Source organism: Tinamus guttatus, unplaced genomic scaffold (genome assembly GCF_059628265.1).
Source record: "Tinamus guttatus ecotype Peru unplaced genomic scaffold, ASM5962826v1 Tinamus_guttatus_pri_ptg000206l, whole genome shotgun sequence".
In the NCBI taxonomy this organism is placed as follows: domain Eukaryota; kingdom Metazoa; phylum Chordata; class Aves; order Tinamiformes; family Tinamidae; genus Tinamus; species Tinamus guttatus.
Window position 1 is genome coordinate 149,739 of NW_028288740.1, and position 19,131 is coordinate 168,869.

The 19,131-nt window shown below is 39.2% G+C and overlaps 1 protein-coding gene across 2 annotated transcripts in view; it reads left to right on the top strand.

Annotated features, from left to right (window-relative positions):
* The window catches only part of PDZRN4 (PDZ domain containing ring finger 4), a 235,716-nt gene that overhangs the window by 120,218 nt on the left and 96,367 nt on the right, over positions 1-19,131 (top strand). The window contains exon 1 of one of the 2 annotated variants that reach the window (XM_010221240.2): positions 12,867-12,955. The exons of the other annotated variant lie outside the window; for it this stretch is intronic. Coding sequence (XP_010219542.2) covers positions 12,887-12,955 — 69 coding nt within the window. The 5' untranslated portion in view covers positions 12,867-12,886. Of the gene's footprint in view, positions 1-12,866; positions 12,956-19,131 lie in introns of those variants that run through there. 2 annotated transcript variants of the gene reach the window in all.

The following is a 19,131-nucleotide window of genomic DNA, read 5'->3' on the forward strand; positions in this document are numbered from 1 at the left end:
ACTTTCTTACTCCATCCTTTACATGTGGTGCATGTGCTCCATATGGCTGCACCCCTTTTACAGTAGCTGCTTTCTGTATGCTCCTCAAGGTCCCAAGCATCTGAAAGAGCTCTGCCCACACCATAGCCTCTTGCTCAGGAAGGGGATATTTATTTTAGAGTTCAGCTCTTGGTAAAGATGCATTAGAGGGCCAGCACTATGGAATTTTTCAAACCAAAGCAGCAGTGAAATAAAGCAAAATCGTGGAAAGGATCAGTGAAAGACACTCACTTTTCCTCTCCTTCTGGAAAAGAAAAGAGGACACTGAAGACAAAAGCAGAGACAGAAAGCACTAGGGATATATTCAGAATCATGAATGAATTGCAAGGAGAAGCAGATGAAGAGTTGTGGCTGGGCACAGAAAACAAGAAAATAAAATGCGGCTCATGCAGCGGTAAAAATTCACCAAACGTTAAAGGAAGGAGAGGAGAAAATCAGATATAAATGCATAGGTTAATATTGCTGACTAAAAATTATTACCAGTTCTGCTGTGTACATTCTCTACGATTTACTGTAAGAGCTGCCTGCAAAAGGGTATTTTGTCTAAAATTGGCTTTGATATCATACATTCTTTTTGTAGAGATCTGGATATTTTTGTTCTTATCCCAAACAATTGCTGAAGTTTATGATTCCATCTTCTCATATGTTTTTGCTCTGTTATTACCCTGTTTGGTGCTGAGCAGGTCTCTCACCCTTAAACTTCTTTTTGGTGCTTTGTAGACTTGGACTGAATTTTGATAATTATTTGTATTATTTCAGTATTATGCATTACTAGGTTTTTGTCTTATTCACACATTTGTAAAATGTCGATAATAAAATTATCTGACTTTATGAAGTTCTTTGATATTTCTTAAAGAAAATTCTGTATGAATCCTGACTTCTGCTGTTATGTAAGTAATTTACAGGCAACTGTATAAAAGATTTTTTGGTAGAAGTTCAAACTTACCAGTTAACATCAATGTAGTTTACTTGCTCAAAATTATTTCTTCTTCTAATAACTAAAGGACTATTTGACTCCATTTTCTGATAGAAAATAGGCTTTCTCTTTACGAATAATACAAGAGAGTGTAGGCAAATTAGCTGAGCATGACGGTTTTTCAAAAGCTTTACTCCTATTCCTTATTTTACCACTTAACTTGCCATGAGGATAGCATATGTTGGAAAAGAACCTATGATTAATTTTATAGGTTGAAATTGTGACCTTTTGTGAGATGTTTATACGATGAACTGTGGTAGAAAGTGGGAAGGTGGTGAAATCACCTACTTCATTTCATTCTACATATACTCAAACCTGATCATTTTACATGGTGATTATGATCATAGTCATGTCTGAACCTTCTGGTATGGTAAGGAATAGGCACATCTTCCATGACTTAAAAGAAAGAAAACATCCAGCAATCAAAGTTAACAAAAATTAGAATTTGAGGTGAGATAATAGCCCCTTTTTCTTCATGGTCAACAAGAACACGGGTAAATCTAAGAGTTTTTTTCTAAGTAATCCTGAAGAATCTGATTTAAATTTCTGACATCCTTGCTATCAAACTAATCAGTGCAGGTATTGAGATTAAGGTCGTTTAAAACACCTGAGCAACTGAGCAAACATGCTGATTTAGGTTCTGAATACCCCATGTCAGGAATGTACCAACACATTATAATCTTTAGTGTTTTAGTCTTTGTGCAGGAGAGCACTCAAGTACATGCTTCCATCTTGCTGACTGAAGGAGCTGAGTTAAGGATGGTTTGCTAAATTCTCGTTCAGGTTAGCTCCATTTCTTTAAACGTATCATTAATTTTCCTGCATTTGCAGTTCCAAGCACCATCTTGGATTAAAATCATGCTGAAACCATGGGTTTTTTTCCACAATTTGTTTTCCCAGATGAAAGTGAGACTTCTCAAAAAAAAGGAAAAAAAAAATCTTAAAAACCTCTCAAGTGGCAGTGAGTAGTATCAAACTTTTGCAACTTTTGCTTAGCTAAAAGGGCTGAATTTTCAGCTCATCTTTCTAGCTTGAGCCAAGACTCTCTTTTGTTTTCCCTGAGCTGACACTGTTGTTGCTTGGTGCATGAAAGACTACTTTTTCTAATTTATTTGGCCATCACTATTTGAGTCCCCAAAGTATTATAGTAAAGCCCTAAAGCATCTGCTGGAAGGAAGGAGAACAACTTTACAGCGTCTGGCTAGTTGTTCTAGTGACACAAAGAGGTCACTATTAAGGCATTGACTTTTGAAGAGGACGGCATTGGGATAGAGAAATATGTCTGTTAGGTGTAGGTAGTGTTTAACCATAGAAAATTTGTTCTCTTTTGTTAGAAGTCAATTACTCTTCCAGAAACTTGTGGTTCGGTAGCTGGGGGCAAAAAAAGCATTGTTTGCCATAGCAACCTTAACATCCAGTTACAGTATGTCTGTCAGTTTAGTGAGGGCTAATTTATCATGTAAAGTATATGCTATGTATGTCACATTTTACTGTCTGTTCATTTGTTTTGATAATCAAGATCTTGACAGATTTGTCCCGCATGGTAGGATTTATAGTAAGGATTTTCTTATCACTGAATTACGTTGATACATATAATCCTAGTGTCCTGCACAAGAACTGAATAGAAATGAAAGAGATTCAGCCTATTTGGTTAACATGTGAAGGTCTTGTGGGAAAGAAAGAAAGAGACAAAAGAAGAAGGAGAGAAAGAAAGGAAGGAAGAAGGAAAGAAATCTTATTCTGCTTGTTGCTGTTTTGTTTCTTTCAGTGACGTGTCATATCTTTACAGAAGCAATCACAAAGAGGATAAGTATTGACTTTGAGAAGGTTAACCATTTCCCCTTTTATTAAAAGCTTTTTATTTTCTTTAAAGATGTAAAGTGTAATTCTATATAAATAAAACACAAGTCAATTTTGGAAATGTGTAGCCAGCTTTTCCCTCCAGGACAGACAGTCACATACATACCTCCTGTAGCTTGAAGCCTGATAAGTAAATTCATTTTTCACAGATGTCACATTTTCCCCCATGGTAAATTAGAATCTTTCTCTCTTGTCTGAAGACAAAGAGTTTAAAATGTAGGGACTGACTTCTTATACACAAGTTGAAATTTGGACAGATTTAGCCACGGGAGATGAGTAGCTGGTCTGAAATCCATTTTCTTTTGAGGTTAAATGATTTGGTAGTAGAGGAGTTGTCCTTGGAGCATATGAGATTAGTCTTAGCCTTTTTTTATATTACCACAGGATGCTTCAGCGTGAGTGGAGTGGTGGAGTGCAGAGAAAGTGTGTATGTGACTGTGTGAGCCTATGTGTAAACTTGCACAAATAAAAGTACAGGATCTCACTTGCTGACAAATTTGTGAAGAAGCCTCTTCGAGACAGAGAACTACAAAGAACGTCTCCTAAAATATCTGCAAGGTTATAATTTGATATTTTTATTAGTAGTAGTGCTGGAAATGGTCTTGTCTGCTTTTATAAAACATAGGTAATCCAGGGTGCTCACTGCACTAATGGAAAAAAAGCCAGTTGGACATTTTCTAGTAAGTAAATACACTCAATTGAATACAAGGTACTTTTCCAGCCCTATGGCTGGAGAGAGCCTCAGTGGAGAATTATAAAGCAGAAGATCTTTGAGAAGATTTTTTTTTCATTTCTCATTACATTTCTCTGTTCTAGACTATGCTTTATTTATTACTGATATTGGTTAAAAAAAACCGACTGCAGTAGGGAGCTCTGGTGTGTATTTCACCGAAGCATATTTTGAAATCCAAAATGCAAAACTTTAGGGAGATAGATAGTGTTTTCACTGTGTGGAAGTTTAATTGGAAAGGATTTTCATCCCAACTGAATTGCCCCGGTGTTGCTACTATTAAATCTGCTAGTACCACCAGTGAAGAAAGATGCTAAGAGGTCCTTTTTTAGAATTCAGTGGAGGTTTTTAATTGCTTGAATCTTAGAAGAGTGACGGAAGCCATGCCTCTCAAATTCCTGCTTTCCATCTTGGTTTTTCTCTTTAGTGATTTTGAGGTTTGTAGTGTTAAGGGAAGTTCATGTGCAAAATATTAGTTAAGCAGCTTACTTTCATTAGAACCATTGTTTGATTTTAATGATTGAATGCATTTTCTGTGCTAAACATGATCCTTTGGCTATTTTTCTAAAGCAGATTTTGTACTTAGGTAGATGTGTTTTTAAAAAGGGGTTTTAGGACACCTGTCCAGAGGGCTTTGACAAACCATAAGTACTGGCATGTTGCAGTAATGCAAAGGTGTAGGATAAACCAAGAAGCAGTTGGCTGGTGGTTGTGTGGCATAGGTGTCCCTGCTATCTAGAGCGAAGAGCCAGGCGGACAACCATCCCCCTTGAAATCACCGGGATGTGACAAATCTCCGCTCTGAAGTTGACGAGCTTTTCTGTTTGACTTTTTGTTCCAGGAGGAAAGAGCAGGTTTCAGATTAAGGAGATGTAATTTTGTTCAGAGATAAAGCAGGATTTGCTATGCTAATTTCCTTTCCACAGGAAATCAAAATAGGAGGGGAAAAAAAAAAAAAAAGAGGCATTGCTAATCAGATTTCATTTGTTTGTGGCTCTGCAGTTTTTCCCTCTTTTTCTCTTCTTCTGACTCGTCATAGCTGAGCTCAGACCTGGGCCCCTGTTGCCTGGTGGCCTCGGCGTGCAGCAGAGCGCGGGCACGAGGGCCATGTGCCGCTGCCCTGGCTGTGCCTTGGGGGCTCCATTCCTGCTCGGAAGGGCAGCAGCTGGGGCTGCATCCCGTGCGGGGCCCGTGCGTTGGGACGGGGACTCTGCCCAGATCCGGAGCTGGGTCAGTGTGGGGAGGACCCCGCACCTCTGCGGCAGCTGGTGCAGTAACCCAACCCCAGCCCGCGCCAGGGAAAGACGCTCCTAATAACATTAATTTGCTCCTGGAGCAGACGGTAAGGTAACTAAAGCCAGGTTGATTGGGCTTCATTGGGATTTTTACCTAATGATCTTCCAGAAAGCAGGTGCACTGGCAGTGATGTTAAGCTTTGGAAAGCCTGGGCAGTGTGTAAAGTAAACCTTTGTTGCTGTGGGGCTTTTATAGGAGGGGGAGCTGTGTTAGTGTGAGATCATTACAAAGCATTTGCTGACTACAACAGAATTAATGGCGCTTTTATGGTGCTCGGCTAATGACTGTCAAGAAGCAGAGTTGAGTTCTGTTCAAATTGTAATTTTAAATCCAACTAGCCAGCTGTCAGACACTTCACTGTATGAACAGGTCCTCCTGTAGCATCGCACAGTGCTGCTCCTGCATCCCTCCTTCTTCCAGGTGTTAGCTAGCAGCCAAAGCGGTGATTCAATTGCGTATGTATGTGACCTAATACTAATTTTTGAGTGATAAAGCCACAATTAGTTTCACTCTTCCCTTGGAGACTTTGGTCATTTCTGCGTTGGAGAAATTGTTATTTCCCATAGCAACATGAACTTCTGGCAATAATGTGACAACATATTTATGTTTTGGCAAAGGAATAAAGCATCTGCCTTTATGGCCTGAATCAATACAGTCGACTTCAAACTTCAGTACTATGAAAATGCATTCATGGCCGTGAAGACTTCCTAAAACCTGAGGTATTTTTCTGGGGCACCGTACGTCATTTGTACTGGGCAAGAGAAAATAATCAATTACATCCAATGTGTCCCTGAACAATTCTTCCAGACTGACCATGGTAACAGCTTTGAAAGCTAGCAGAGAAGTCCCACATTGGTAATGTCTTAATGATTGTACTGTAGTGCATTTTTTATACAACAGGCTAGCTTTCCCAGCACCTTTCACATCCTTTTGAAATACTCAGATGTGCCAAAATTCCTGCTGTAGTTTTCTTCAAACTAGCGGTAATTAAACAGGAAGTCTACTGAAAAAAAAATCTGATCTGTTCTACCTACAGCCAGTGTATATTTCAGCCACTCTGATGGAAAGGTATGTTCAAGCATCGCTTCGGCCTAAGCATATCCCCTGTTTAGTTCATCTGATCCATGAAAGTGTTACAGGATTGTCATTTTAGCAGGGGACTTTTTCAAGTCAAGAGTAATTATTTCTTTTATACTTTTATAGTGATTAGCACACCATGGATGCTACTTAAAAGTTTTAATTAAGAAACCACACCAGAAATGATAATTGCATTTGAGTGCAGAAGACTGAGGGTGGCCACAGTGGAAGACCTGGATGGGTGTAACAGCACTCTACAATACATTCTTTGAAAAGCTCTGAAAAATCTTAAAAGGTTCATTGAATTAATGCTCTTGCAAGACAGGTGTTACTTTTTTTATAAGAACTTGAAAGGGAAGATCTTTCTCAGCAGTACAAGTATCAGGGGAAAGAACAGAGCCAAAGGAGTCCTTATTGCTGATCTTGCTCTCTGAACCACTTCATGCTGCTTCAGCATTGGCATTAGAGTTTTATACTGTGAGCTCAGGCCCTCGTTGAGATGTTTCACTGATAATTGCCTTTGTTTGGTGTGGGCCTGAACGTGGCGTGTAGGCTCTCATTTCTAGTCTTCCCCACCAATATAAAAAAACGCAGATTTAATATTTGTGTGTGCGTGTGGGGGAAGTATAACAACTCCTATTTTTAAAAATGTATGTAGTCTGAAAATCTTTGAAATCAGCATGCACAGTAATAAAATGTGCTTTTTATATACATGGTTAATGTCTATAGTAGTATGGACTTAGAATATTAGTAGAATATTTTATGGGTGTGTTTTACTAGTAAATTCGCAGGTTTAGAATGGAATTAGTCAGGGAATCATATTGCCAATATTATGTTTCTGAAGAGGCTGTCAGTAAACACATAGGCAAGCATATCAGCAAATGAATGTACAGAAAGGTCTCTCCCTGCTGTACTCTTCTCTTGTAACTCCCAGTAGTCAGTGAATTATAGGCTTCCTAAGCAGGCAGATGACTACTGACAGATATCTTTCGTGAATTTGTCTAATTCCTTTTTGAGCTCTTTTATATTTTTTGCTTGCAATTAGTTTTGATAATGAATTGCACACTTGAATTACATGGAAAAAAATTCCAAACTTCCTTTTATTGCTTTAAATATATTGTCTGATCATTTCATTGTGCAGTGTGAGAAAGAATGACTTCCCTAAGAGGAAAAAATTACAGAATATGATGAAAGGTGCAGGAAAAGTGAATTATCACACATCTGTGTTTCTCATCTATTCTTCATAGCTCTTCCATTTCTATTCTACAGCTTAGAAATGGAAAGACCAGACCTGAATTGCTAGCTGTATTCAAATGTGGGAACTGAGGGCTTTTGTAAAGTTTCATGATGAGCAGTTTTTGTTCTGTTGTCAGTCATTTCCTAAAATTCCTTGTGTTCTGCTTGACTGTGCTTAAGAATTGATACTGTTTCAAGAAAATTATCCCCAACTCCAGATCTCTTTTCTGAGTGGAAATAACTGCTTTAGAAACCATAGGTTGGGTGTGTAAAAAACATTTTGTGCATTCACAACTCTGTAATGTTTATTAACATTGGATTTCATCTTCCAAATTATCTACAATCACTCAGTGTTCTGACATTTTTATGTAACTTCATGGCCATTTTAGGTTTGGCTCTCCTGAACAATTTTTTGTCATTTCCTTTAACTCATTTCCAGGTTATTTATTAGCAATTCTATTCTGTTCACCCCATGGTGCTGAAATTCCGTCATACAGAAAAGTGCTAGTAAAGAATGTGCTTTCACATGACCACGTAGCTAAAAAAGCTAAAGTTGTGCACCACAGATCCCTTATAATTAACTGATGAGAAAGTCAAGTTCCTTTTATTATTTATTCACACAGTCCTTAGTTCCAAGAAGATTCCTAGGGCCAACAATTGACTATTCAGCTGACACTATTCACTTGAAGTCTTCATGTTTTCTTAAGGCCTTAAAAATAGATGATTACAGAAGAGACATCACTTGCTGTTCTGCAATGCTTCTATATGTGAGTACGACAGCAGTTTTAAGAAAATATGAGGGAGTCACTGAGATTTTTAACCTCAGAAGGGAATGTCATGGTTGAAATTTCAAGAAAGAAAAAAGGAATACGATATCTGAGCAGTGTAAAATTTGTCCAGTAGGCCTGGTAAAGGAATGGCACCCTTTTTTTCCCTCAAAAAAATCTGACATGCCTATGCACATGGGAGTGGGGAATAAGCAAGGCTTTTTGATTTATTCTGTGAAGACCAAAAGGGTCATGTGGCACCAACATCATATGCAGTCTTGGAAAAGAAGGTTCCCTGTGTGCTTGTTTACCATTCTGCTCTGGAAATGTATTTATGTTTTGGACCACAGATCTATCAATTTAACTGTGGATAGAAAAAAAAGTCAATACTCTGGATTTGTGTCATATGAGGGTATAGGTACTCCCCACCTTCCATGAGGCATCTGGACCTAACAGAAGTTCAGAAGGCCACCATTGTATATGGAGACTATTCAATTTACAATCAGGTAGATCCATGTAGTTTTCAGACAAGTACATTTCTCCTGGAAATTATGATTACGGGAACTCCATGTCCTGCCATCCTCCATATCATCCTTATTCTCAAAGCAGCTTTGAGCAGGTTCTTAGTGGTTGTGCTAAAGAAAGGATGTGATCTTAAAATAGTTGTCTATTTTTATGGGCATAAATTAATGTTCCTAGCAATATTGCACTTTATGGTAGATGTACATTCCTACATTCATTTTCATCATGCATTTTGTAGTAGTTTCTGAGGTCTCTGGAAATCATATGGTGCATTTATACAGCCTCAGACCATACACTGAGAAATTCACCTGTGTTTTGTGGGGGCATGATTACGTTTTCCAGTTCTTTATATTTGCAAAAATCCATTTTATTGGAGTTTAGGTTCATTTCAGTGAGTCTGTACTTGCATAGTTTGCACCTTCATTTAGCCCTCCAGATATATACATTACATTACTTCAAAATCTTGCCTTCTCAGATCCCTTTTTTCCATGTTAATTTATACTGTGTTATGTATGACCAGAAACTTAAATACAAGTCACCCAAATAGAGATTTGAAAAGATATAAAGGTTAGCAGACATGCAAATTCAGAGCACTTGAATTATACTTTTTAAATTTTTCACTGTAAGCATAGTGCTAAAAGCCTCTTTGTCCCTTTTTTCCTCTCCTAATATGCAAACAAACTGACTTTTACAATTACCTGATTCTAGCAGCAGAGGCTTTAAGAAAAATACTGGCTTCCTCTAACTCCCTTTTTCTTATGATAGCCTTCTTTTTACAGCTATGCAGTCCTAAGAATATAAGGCAATTGCATTGCATCTATTCTTTGAGCTGAATTCCTGAGGATTCTGAAAAACATTAGAGCTTGCAGAGGGCCTAGTAGATTCAGAAACAGAGGGTGAATTTAGGGGACTGAAAAAGAAATTTGGAAATCTGCATTTGCATTGTTTGGCTTTACCACTGAATTTGGAGCAACTTTTTTATCCTCGCTTAGAAAGAATTATAGTGCATATATAGTGCATTACACGTCTTTTAGCCCTGTGATAAAGAAGATACAGGAGTGAGTGGCCTTTAATTTGTAGTGTTATTGCCTTGAATTTCTCTTGTTTGCAAAGATAAGCTTTCAAGCATGGCTGCTTATAATTAGGTCCTTCTGTGTCTCAGTGGGGAAACTCAGTATAAGTCATCTCCCAGATGCTTAAAAATGAGCTAGGGGCATAATATTAAGGTGCTTGTTTTGAAAACTTTATCAGAAATTTTGCTGCAGAACTTGTCTTGAAATTAAACCCTGCCCCTATGTATTCCTTGTTTGACTATAAATTATGTTTTTTTGTCTTTATGATAGCAAAATCACCTAAATGGTAGGTGATGAATATGGAGAACTCTGCAACCAAAAAAAATGAATTATTCAAATATCTTTGAATTACATGTAGAACAAGAATTAATCGATAGTGTTTTGTTACCTTTTCTGTCCCTTTAACTACATATTTCATTTGGGAGGGGAAACAGAAGGAATGACAACATTACTTTCTCCCTACCATCAAATTCAACTTGACCAAAAAACTCATCATATATTTCAATTTAGTCATTAGTTTGAGTTTTGCCTTTCATGGTCTGGTGCAGAAAGTTTGGTATTTCGACCACATGGAAAATCAAAGCAGTAGGTTTTAAATGGAGCTCGAGAACCTGGGGATATACCTCTCCTTCTCAAATAAATCTACTCAGCACCGCAGACTGTGCCCATTAGTGGCTATGGAAGCAGACAGTAGAGCCTTTTACTCTACATATGGGCAAAGGGCAAGCACTTGATAAATGAATGGAGAAGCCTATGTCGGCTTCGGAGAAGGAAACAAAGGAACCAGGGGAAGAGCAATGAAAAAAGAGACTGCCAGGGGAAACTGCTGAAAGATTAACTGTAGTTTTCCATTGCTTATTTCATCTGATCTGGTGTTTTTGTTTTTGTCTTTTTTTTCTTGCGCCTAAAATTGAATTTTTATAGTAATGCGTACTTAAAAAAAAAAAAAAAAGAATTATAAGGGGCTATCAAAAATACACTAGGAAAATCATGGCTCCTTTTATCACCGTGGTTTAGCTTTCAGACTGTGTCTGTGTCACAGGAAGAAGTTGTATCAGGGGAAGGAGAGAACACTTTCATCGGAGGATGGCACGGTTGTCCTTGCACGACTGTTATCTGGTTCCTTGATCTGACTTTCTTAAGTTCAAAATTTACACATCTGAGAATTCTTCTGCACCTCATGATATGGAAGCCTTCAAAGATTGAGTTGATGTTTGCTTCATGGGTTTAAACCTCCCAGCATGAACAGCATTTCGTAGGAGTGCAGAGGAGGAGAACAGAAGCTGATTCTTTCTAACGATGATGAACCTGCCTCCACGCTTGGGCTTTGAAACCCTTGAAATTTGGGAAAGTTCAGGACCAAACCTGCCTACTCAGGTTATTTCCCCAAATAAAAATTAATCTTTATATTACGTTTCATAACAGTGCCTGAAGCAGATATAAGAAGAGCTTGTTCTACTAGTGGTCATTACTCGATTCCTCCTGACTTTGTCCATTTATTAAAAGAGATGAAATTTAATTAAGATTTAGTCTCAACCTATTTGTAATTTGCATAGAGGTTCTAGCAAACTTTACTAATATGCAGAGTTCGTAGTAATGATGCTGTCTTTCCTGTAGGTTTCTCTGCTTGGCTTTCATCCGGCTGTTAGGTAAAATTAAGGCCCAGAAAATAGGATTATTATATCCCGAGGGGCATGGCTGATAAGCAGCACATGATTGTTGATCTGCTTGCTACTCAGTGTTGGTGGTGTCTGAGGTGCTGCTAGATGCAAAGCCAATTTGTTAACAATTAGTGCTCATTAGAATCATTTCCTGTTATCGATTTTAAATGTTTGACAAAGCACTTTTAGGAAATTGCACCGAGAAAAAAAATAGTAGCTGTACGTCCGTGCTTCATAATTACTGCTCTTTAGGACCCAATGTGTATCTTAACTAAACTAGTTTCGTTGGTTTCCAAGTAATTATTTTTGCTTTGGATCCCACCTGCTGTCCCCTCCGGATTAAAGATCCTTTGAAACAAGGACATACTTCTTAATTAGTGGAGTTGCTGAAGAAGGAGTGAAGAAACAAAAGCAACTTCTTATTTTCTGTCTGGCTGTGATATGGCTAGGGGTTTCTATCTCACAGAACTATACTATATACATGCAGATATATGACAGACAATATGCAAATTAACATGAGCATGGAATTAAGTATGATTTCTTTTGGCCTTATCCATTTAACATGTAGGTTTAGTCTTAAATGCATCCTTGCCTTTATACACACACTAAGAGTTGTGGGGCCATTAGCATCTAATTTACAAATGGCAAAATTAGATATAATAGCATGTTCTAATAAAAGCTTGAAAGCCAAGGGTCTAAGAGGACTCTTCCTGAAAATTGGGGATATAACTGCTATCGCTGTGTTTTACATGCTAGAAGTGACTTGTATGCAAGATGATAATATACAATGCAGTATGCATATAGATGTAAAAAGCACCAAGTTATGCATATCTGTGTTTCTACATGTACTAGACATTTATGCCAAGATGTTAAAAACTCATGCCTTTTATAAGTACGCTGGAATTTGGGTTAAATTTGGCAGTGCCAAAGGTGAGGTCAGTAGTATAGCCATCTGGGTTAATTTTCCTTTCTTTCTTCCTTCCTTTGCTCTAAATATTCAGCAGCACCCGCTCAGATTTCCCAAGTGCTCACTTAAAATGCTTACAAATATTTTAACCATACGCCGTAATCCCTGTTGCACAAGGTGGAGACCTAACGTAAGACTCGACTTTGTGCCTTTCAAATCCCCATTCATGAATTAGCCTCATGATTACCACAGAAATTAAGACAAGCGCAGGCAAAACGCTCTGTGCTTAGTCCCCCTAACCTTAATAAACAGCGACGGTATTGACACAAGTGAATTTTGTTTAACCACAGTACATTTGCTTCTTAATTAGTGAATATTCATCTGTCACCAGCAGCAGCTATGACACCCCTCCCCGCTAACACACTCTGTCATAAATAATCAATGAGGGGCCATTAATATTCATGAGTGAGAATCTGTGTAGTCATGTGCACTGATGCGGAGCCAGGGGGAGTGTTGCCATGAACTGAGCCGAAACTCCGTGTGCGCCTACGTGAGTGCGAGAGAGTTGGGGAAGGGGAGGAAGAGCAGCGCGCTGCTCGCGCCGCCAGCCGCGTGCCCGTGTGCCTGGGCTGCAGGGACTGATGAGAAACTGTAGTCAAGTCTGGAGGGTGATTCCCTGCCAGTGCGTTTGCCTTGCAGCGCGGGGGAAATTAGAGGCTTTGCTCTTGCGTTGCGCATTAGGATGGGCTGCAATCTGTGCACTTTTCAGAAGAGAGAGGAACACTACAAACTGCTCTATGAAGTTTCACAGGTGAGTGCAGGGGATCCTGGCAGCATCTCCGGAGTAAAAATGTATGTTCTTTAGAAACAGTAAGCAGAGCTGGTTTGGGTTTGGGTTCGTGTTTTGTTTTCCTTTAGCAAATTGCTAGCCAGGTTATTTGCGGGATTTGGTAATTATTAGTATTTTGAGTGTCTGTTGTTTTCTGCTCCTTTGCCACTCCCCCTTCAGATGACTTCCTGTGGGAATCTTTTAACATTTTTGTTCATCTTCTGCCAAGATGTCAGTCATATAGCAGCAGTCTCACTGAACCGTATCGGTGATGTTTTCAGGGAGCCCTTAGCTTTAGTAATAAGGCTGTGATTTCTGCTAAGTTGTGCTGCAGCCTCTGAAAGTGTTAAGTCTGCGGTCTCAGGTATTTACAAGTTATGGAAAAAAGTTTTTTGGCATGTCTGTGTTGACCAAGAGGTGTATTAAATTTTCAGATTGATCAATTAAAAATTGCAGGGATTCTAAAACATGCTTGCATCTTTGAACAGGTATCAAGTACAGCAGGGTTTCCATGCATTAGGTTTTCATCTTGTTCATTTGTCGTGTGTATTATTTCTGCTTACCACTAGACAAAGCTTTTAATCCCACACAGTTATTTTGGTGTCTCTTACAGCATCAGGGAAAATATTGTAGCAGTGTGAGTAGTAATGTAGCAGCGTGCTGCCAACATGTGTTCCCAGCTCTTTTAGAGTAAGATGAGAAAAGACGAAACAAGCACTTACCATAATAGCCCGTAATTTTGCCCAGATCCTATTGAATCAGTGTTTGATTTGCAGCTTTTTGTTTGTTTTCTCTTGGCACAACAGAACCTAGCATGCTAAAGTTTAGTGCCTTTGAGCATCTGTTCTCTTCCTCTCTATAATTTGTCCTAGCTTTGACACATTGCCGTTGACAGCGGCTGAACGCTGGCAGTTTTGGACGGTGCTGCTGATGACAGGCATTGCAGAGGAGAAAACAGCTTACGGTGCTGGTGGTCTATTGGCACAGCAGTAGCTAAGTGCCCGTTGCTGACTGGGTCCCTCCGAGTTCTTCCTGACGTGATTCATTTCACAGTGGGCTAATTCTCTACACATGAAACAGCCTCCTCAGTCACCGTGCTAATGCACATTTTCATGGTAATGTGATCAGAGCCTCATTAGCCGGTTTCCAAAATGATCCTCTGCATTAATTAAATATAAAAATGACTCTTTTTATCACCATAGAGAGGAGGAAGATGATTAACATTGTTAATTACTATAGGGGGCAATACCTCTGCATCGCTTTTTTACTGCAAAACTAGCAGGCATAGTCAATCCTAAAAGCCAGTCTGTTTGCAGGTAACCTGTCAGTTGCTTTGACTCATGAAGATGGTCTCTAGGTGGAACACTTTCCTTCAGTTCAATAGTTTGTCACCATGCGACCGTGATTTTTTTTTTCTTATAGCTGTAGCACAGGGGAAAGCATAGCTGTGTATTTCCCTCCCCTCCCCTTACCCCACTCCTCAGCTCCAGATTGCCAGACTGATCGGAAAGTGTAAAATGGAGTCAGTGGAGTAGGTCAGTCCCTGCTTTACTGTGCCGGAGACAGGAATTCAGGTTGTGCTGTGGAGGGGATTAGACATTTCTTAAATGGCTGCATGTGTGTGTAAGGCTTTTTCTTGTTTGGAGAGAATGCATTTTCACAGTGTTCCTTGCATTAAGATTTCACAGAGATGCTGTGCATCTACTGAATGCTGCTGAAACAGTCAAGGCAAAGGAGAGATTTGTTCTGGGATTCTGAGGAAATTCTTCCCTTTGTCTCTTATTTTCTGTGCTGTAGAGTTGGAGTGTTTATGGGTGCAAGCAACCAAGGAGCAAAACAAACTAATGCTTTCACTTTTTACTTGGCATTTGTCAGATAAAGTGAAATCCCTGGGAGAACCTCAGTGAGTTTCCTTGGGGAGTTAAAAATGCAGCAAGCCCGGTGCTGCATCTTCTGCTGTTCATGCTGGGAAATATCACTGATACTGTGCAGGGGTAGAGCAGTGAAATGGCTTAGTATTCTCAGTGCCAGGTCCTGTGTTGATTTGTAAACTAGTTGCTAGCTTTGTTTCAGCGTATGGCAGGTCAGAGCCCGAAGGACACTGTATTTTTAACCAGGTGTTGCAGTAGAGATCAGGTAGTATCTCACACCTTTAATAGTTTTGCTTACAGCACCGATGTGCTGCTCTGGGAGGGAGCAGCAGTCGAATATCATAAAATAAATGAAGCCACGACAGGCATTGCTGCTAGGTTTGCAAATCCCTTTTCAACTCTGCAGTCCTGTAATTCCTATACCACAGCTCTGGTTCTTTTATCTGCATGATTTCTCGAGAGCTTGGGACAAGTTAGCCTGTCAAGGACATGAACTGACTGAGGATGAGCTGTGGCTCACTAGCATATGTGGATCAGCTAGATTAATTTATATTCACATAAGGAAATTCTTCTAGCCTCATCTCTCACCTTTCTGGTGCTTGGCTACCTGATGCTGTGGGTGGTCTGTGCACTCATGTACTTAGAAATACAGTAAACAAAGGAAAGCATGTTTGTGGAGGAAATCCTTGCAAATGCTTACAGAGAGGCATGTTTTCTGCTACTGTTTGTAGTGAGGTCACATTCAGCACCAGAGAGCTTTTTGTTGTAGAGCTGCTGGGAAATTAAGACATTGTTAGAATATGTATAATTCCTCTCTCTTCCCCCATCCCCTTAGTCTGGGCTTGTTTTGCCTTTCACTGAGATAGCAGTCTGGAGACCACAGAAGCCCGTGCAGAATGGAGCATTTGCTTGCATGCTGTTGACTTTTATTTTGATAACTATGCTTTTCACGTGCAGATTGGGATTAAAACAAAATGTCAAACAATCATGTTTTAAGAATAAAAGCTTTTGAGATAGAGCTCCGCATTGGTGAAGCACTCTTGTGCTTTTGAGTGCCTCTTCACCTATCCTCAGGGTGTGAGAACTGCTCAGCTTGCTTCTTGACTTTGCTGTGAGAACATACCAGACGTGGTGTCGTATCACTGAGCATCCCCCTAAGTCCTCTTCTCCATATGCCTGCTGGTGGAGAAGCGGAAATAATGTCAATTTGAAATTTATGGTCCTACATACCACTTCAAGGAGCACTTTATTATTATTTCATATGTCCTGTATAAGCAGGATTGAGTTAACGAATGTGCAGCCAGGAAGTCTAGGTCAAATCACTTATGACAGGGAAGTTGGGACCAGTGTTCATTAGGACCAGATCTCGACCATTCTTGGCTAATTTTCTCTTGCACAGTTGCGGTGAGAGAAGTGATTTTAAGTCACTGTTAAGTGAGTGATGAGGATTCTTCCTGTTTAGCAGACAGATAAATATGCCAAGGATTGGAGGGAATGGAACTGGAGCACCATCTGATCGATTGTCAGATTTTCAGTGGCCTTGTGTAAGACTGAAGGAAATGCAAGTTTTTTACAGATTTATGTGGATATCGTTTTTGCACTCTGATTTCAAAAAGTGTAGTTTAAGCCAGAGAAAACGTTGTTGAGAGAGAAAAAGAGATCAACCAAAGACCATTGGAGGCTGCTCTTTTGAGTTATATTCTAAGAAGCAGTATTTTCTCAAATGAGCTGAGAATTAAAAGGGAGAAAAGAGAAAACCTCAAAGGGCAAACAGAGGCAAGCCAGGATGGTTCACAAAGTCAGTGGTAGAGCTGGGATTAAAACCAGAAGGTTGCACATTTGTATTTTCCATTTGATCTCAAATAATAGTAGAGCCTGCTTGAAGCATTCTTAAATCCTCTGTAGACTGATTATGCAGTATGCTTCTCATGTTGGTTTCCGTAATTAGCATAAAGCTCAAATTTTCACCAGTTCAGAGTTGTGATTTTATGTTCATTTTGACATCCCTTGGGCTGCTTGAGGTACTGAGTTGTAGCGGTGCATCTCTTCAAATTCAAAGGGGTTCACAGGAGAGACATCAAATCTGCCTGCTGGCAGAGCAGAGGTCCTTTTGTCTTTTTTTGGAGGTGATGCCTATCCTGGGCGTTGGTGTAATGAAAGAAGACTGCAGGCCAAGCAACATATTTATTGGGCCTTGTCTTCTCTTGTCGTGATAAAGTTTGTGTTTATTCAGGGATTTAAACAAACTGGATGAGCTGATGAGTTTTTATTCTTTCTGAACCCAGTTCTAGCCACTAATACTGATTTTGGGTGCTTTTGTCACGCAAGGGATTTTCATTGCTTTTCCTTTTTGTGGACTTTGCCCTTTAGTTCTTGTTCTCCTGAGCAGATCTGCCATGTTGATTTGCATTACCTTCATTATCTTTTTTTTTTTTTTCCCCATATACCAGTGACCTCTCAAAACGTTCCTCGTAAACTTCACCAGCACTGGAAAAATACTACTTTCTAAACTTCATGCTGCTTGTTCAGAATCTTCAGTATTTGGGGATATTCCTTACCAGATATTTTGTAATCTGTTTATATCTAAGTTTGTTTCTGTTTTTTTTGGTAGAAATACTGTGGAAGAATACTTCTACCTCTGGAGCATATGAATGGAGGAGAAAATTCTAAGATTAATTTTCTGGAAGTTAAAAGAATGGTCTCAATTAGTAAATCAGTAGCAAAAGTAGATTTGGTTAGGTCTTACTGCATTTCCCATTTTTTTCCTTCTAGTTCCTCTCTAAGTTTTTATATAAAATAATTGAGAACCACCACCCTCCAATTTCTATCTAAGCAGTACTTCTGAGTGCTGATTTTAAGTTAATTTTTTTTTGAGATGTTGAAGGATTTAGTGAATGTGTAGGAGTACTGTTTTAGTTCAACTAAACAAGTTTAGAGCTCATCTCTACAATTCTCTTCACAGTTGCACTGTTTCACATTAGTAGAGCAGCATATGTAGACTAAAAACATGTTCAAATAAAGCTCTATCCATGCTTGGAATTTATTTCAAGATCTCCTATTGAAATAAAAAGACTTTAAAAACTCACCTCCCTAGAAGTTGACTTTTCTTGTAGATAAATGGATGGTCACTGCGGTTAGCAGGCGCAGATTTTCTGTTCTTACATTTCCTTGCTTCCTTTCTCCACACTACTAATTGAGCAACGTTTATCCAAATAATTTATCCCATGCCCTAACACTTCTGCAGACCACATTCACAAAGAGACTGCAATGTTTTGGCATTGCTAACATTAGAGGTCCTGCTTCTGAGAGAGGAATTGGCCGCCCTGAGCTGGGTGCTGGCCCATGGCCTGCAGGAGAAGGAGCTGCCCAGCACTCCTGAGTTCCAGTAACTGTCACACACAGCATTGGGACACCCACATCTTAATTCGGGGTTTGGAGTCACCTCATATGATTTGCTTAAAAGAGAAGAGACATGGGGAAGGCCACCTCTTATCAGTATTTAAGCTCTTTCCACAAAGCCTGAACAAAGGTGTGTAAATGTTGGCATGTGAGGAAGCTGTCGTGATTTTCTGAAAACCTAAGCACATTAGCAAGATTTTTTGGATCATTCTTTGAAAATCTTCAATTATATTCCAAGCACATAAGTGTTATTTTGGATCTCACCCTCTTTGCCTTTGATAAGTCACTTACTTATATTTTTTCTGATAAAGTCCAGGAAACTCTGGAGTGTTGCCACTGATTTCACTGGGGCCAGGCTTTCATTCTCTGTGCTTATTCACTGTTGTACAAAAAGCATACAGTTCCTGTTCATACCTCAAGAAAAAGGATAACGAAAAAGTTGTGAGATAAGAAAGCAGACAATAGGATGTGAGATAAGAATTCAGGGGATGGGTAGAACAGTGGCAGCTGTAAAGAGCAGTATTGAGATTATATCAGTAATCTGCAGAATTACACAATGTCATGAAAAATAAAAGAAAAAAAAGTGGTTGAGGTATTGTATAGCATCATTTTTTTCCATTATTTTGCTATTTCTTGCTTCTCAAATTTAACAACAGCAATTAAGGATTCTTCTAATGATTAGACACTTACTTAAACAATTTTTAAAGACCTAGCCTTGCATAAGGTTTGCATATTACAGGGATTTGGTATGGACCAAAGGCAAAATATATCTTTATGTGAGTCTTGTATGCCAGCGATATAATGAAGTCAATCTTCTTATCTCCAGCTACTGCAGGATACCACCAAATAATATTTTAGGGGTCCGGTATTTTTGTTTTGTGGTGCCTT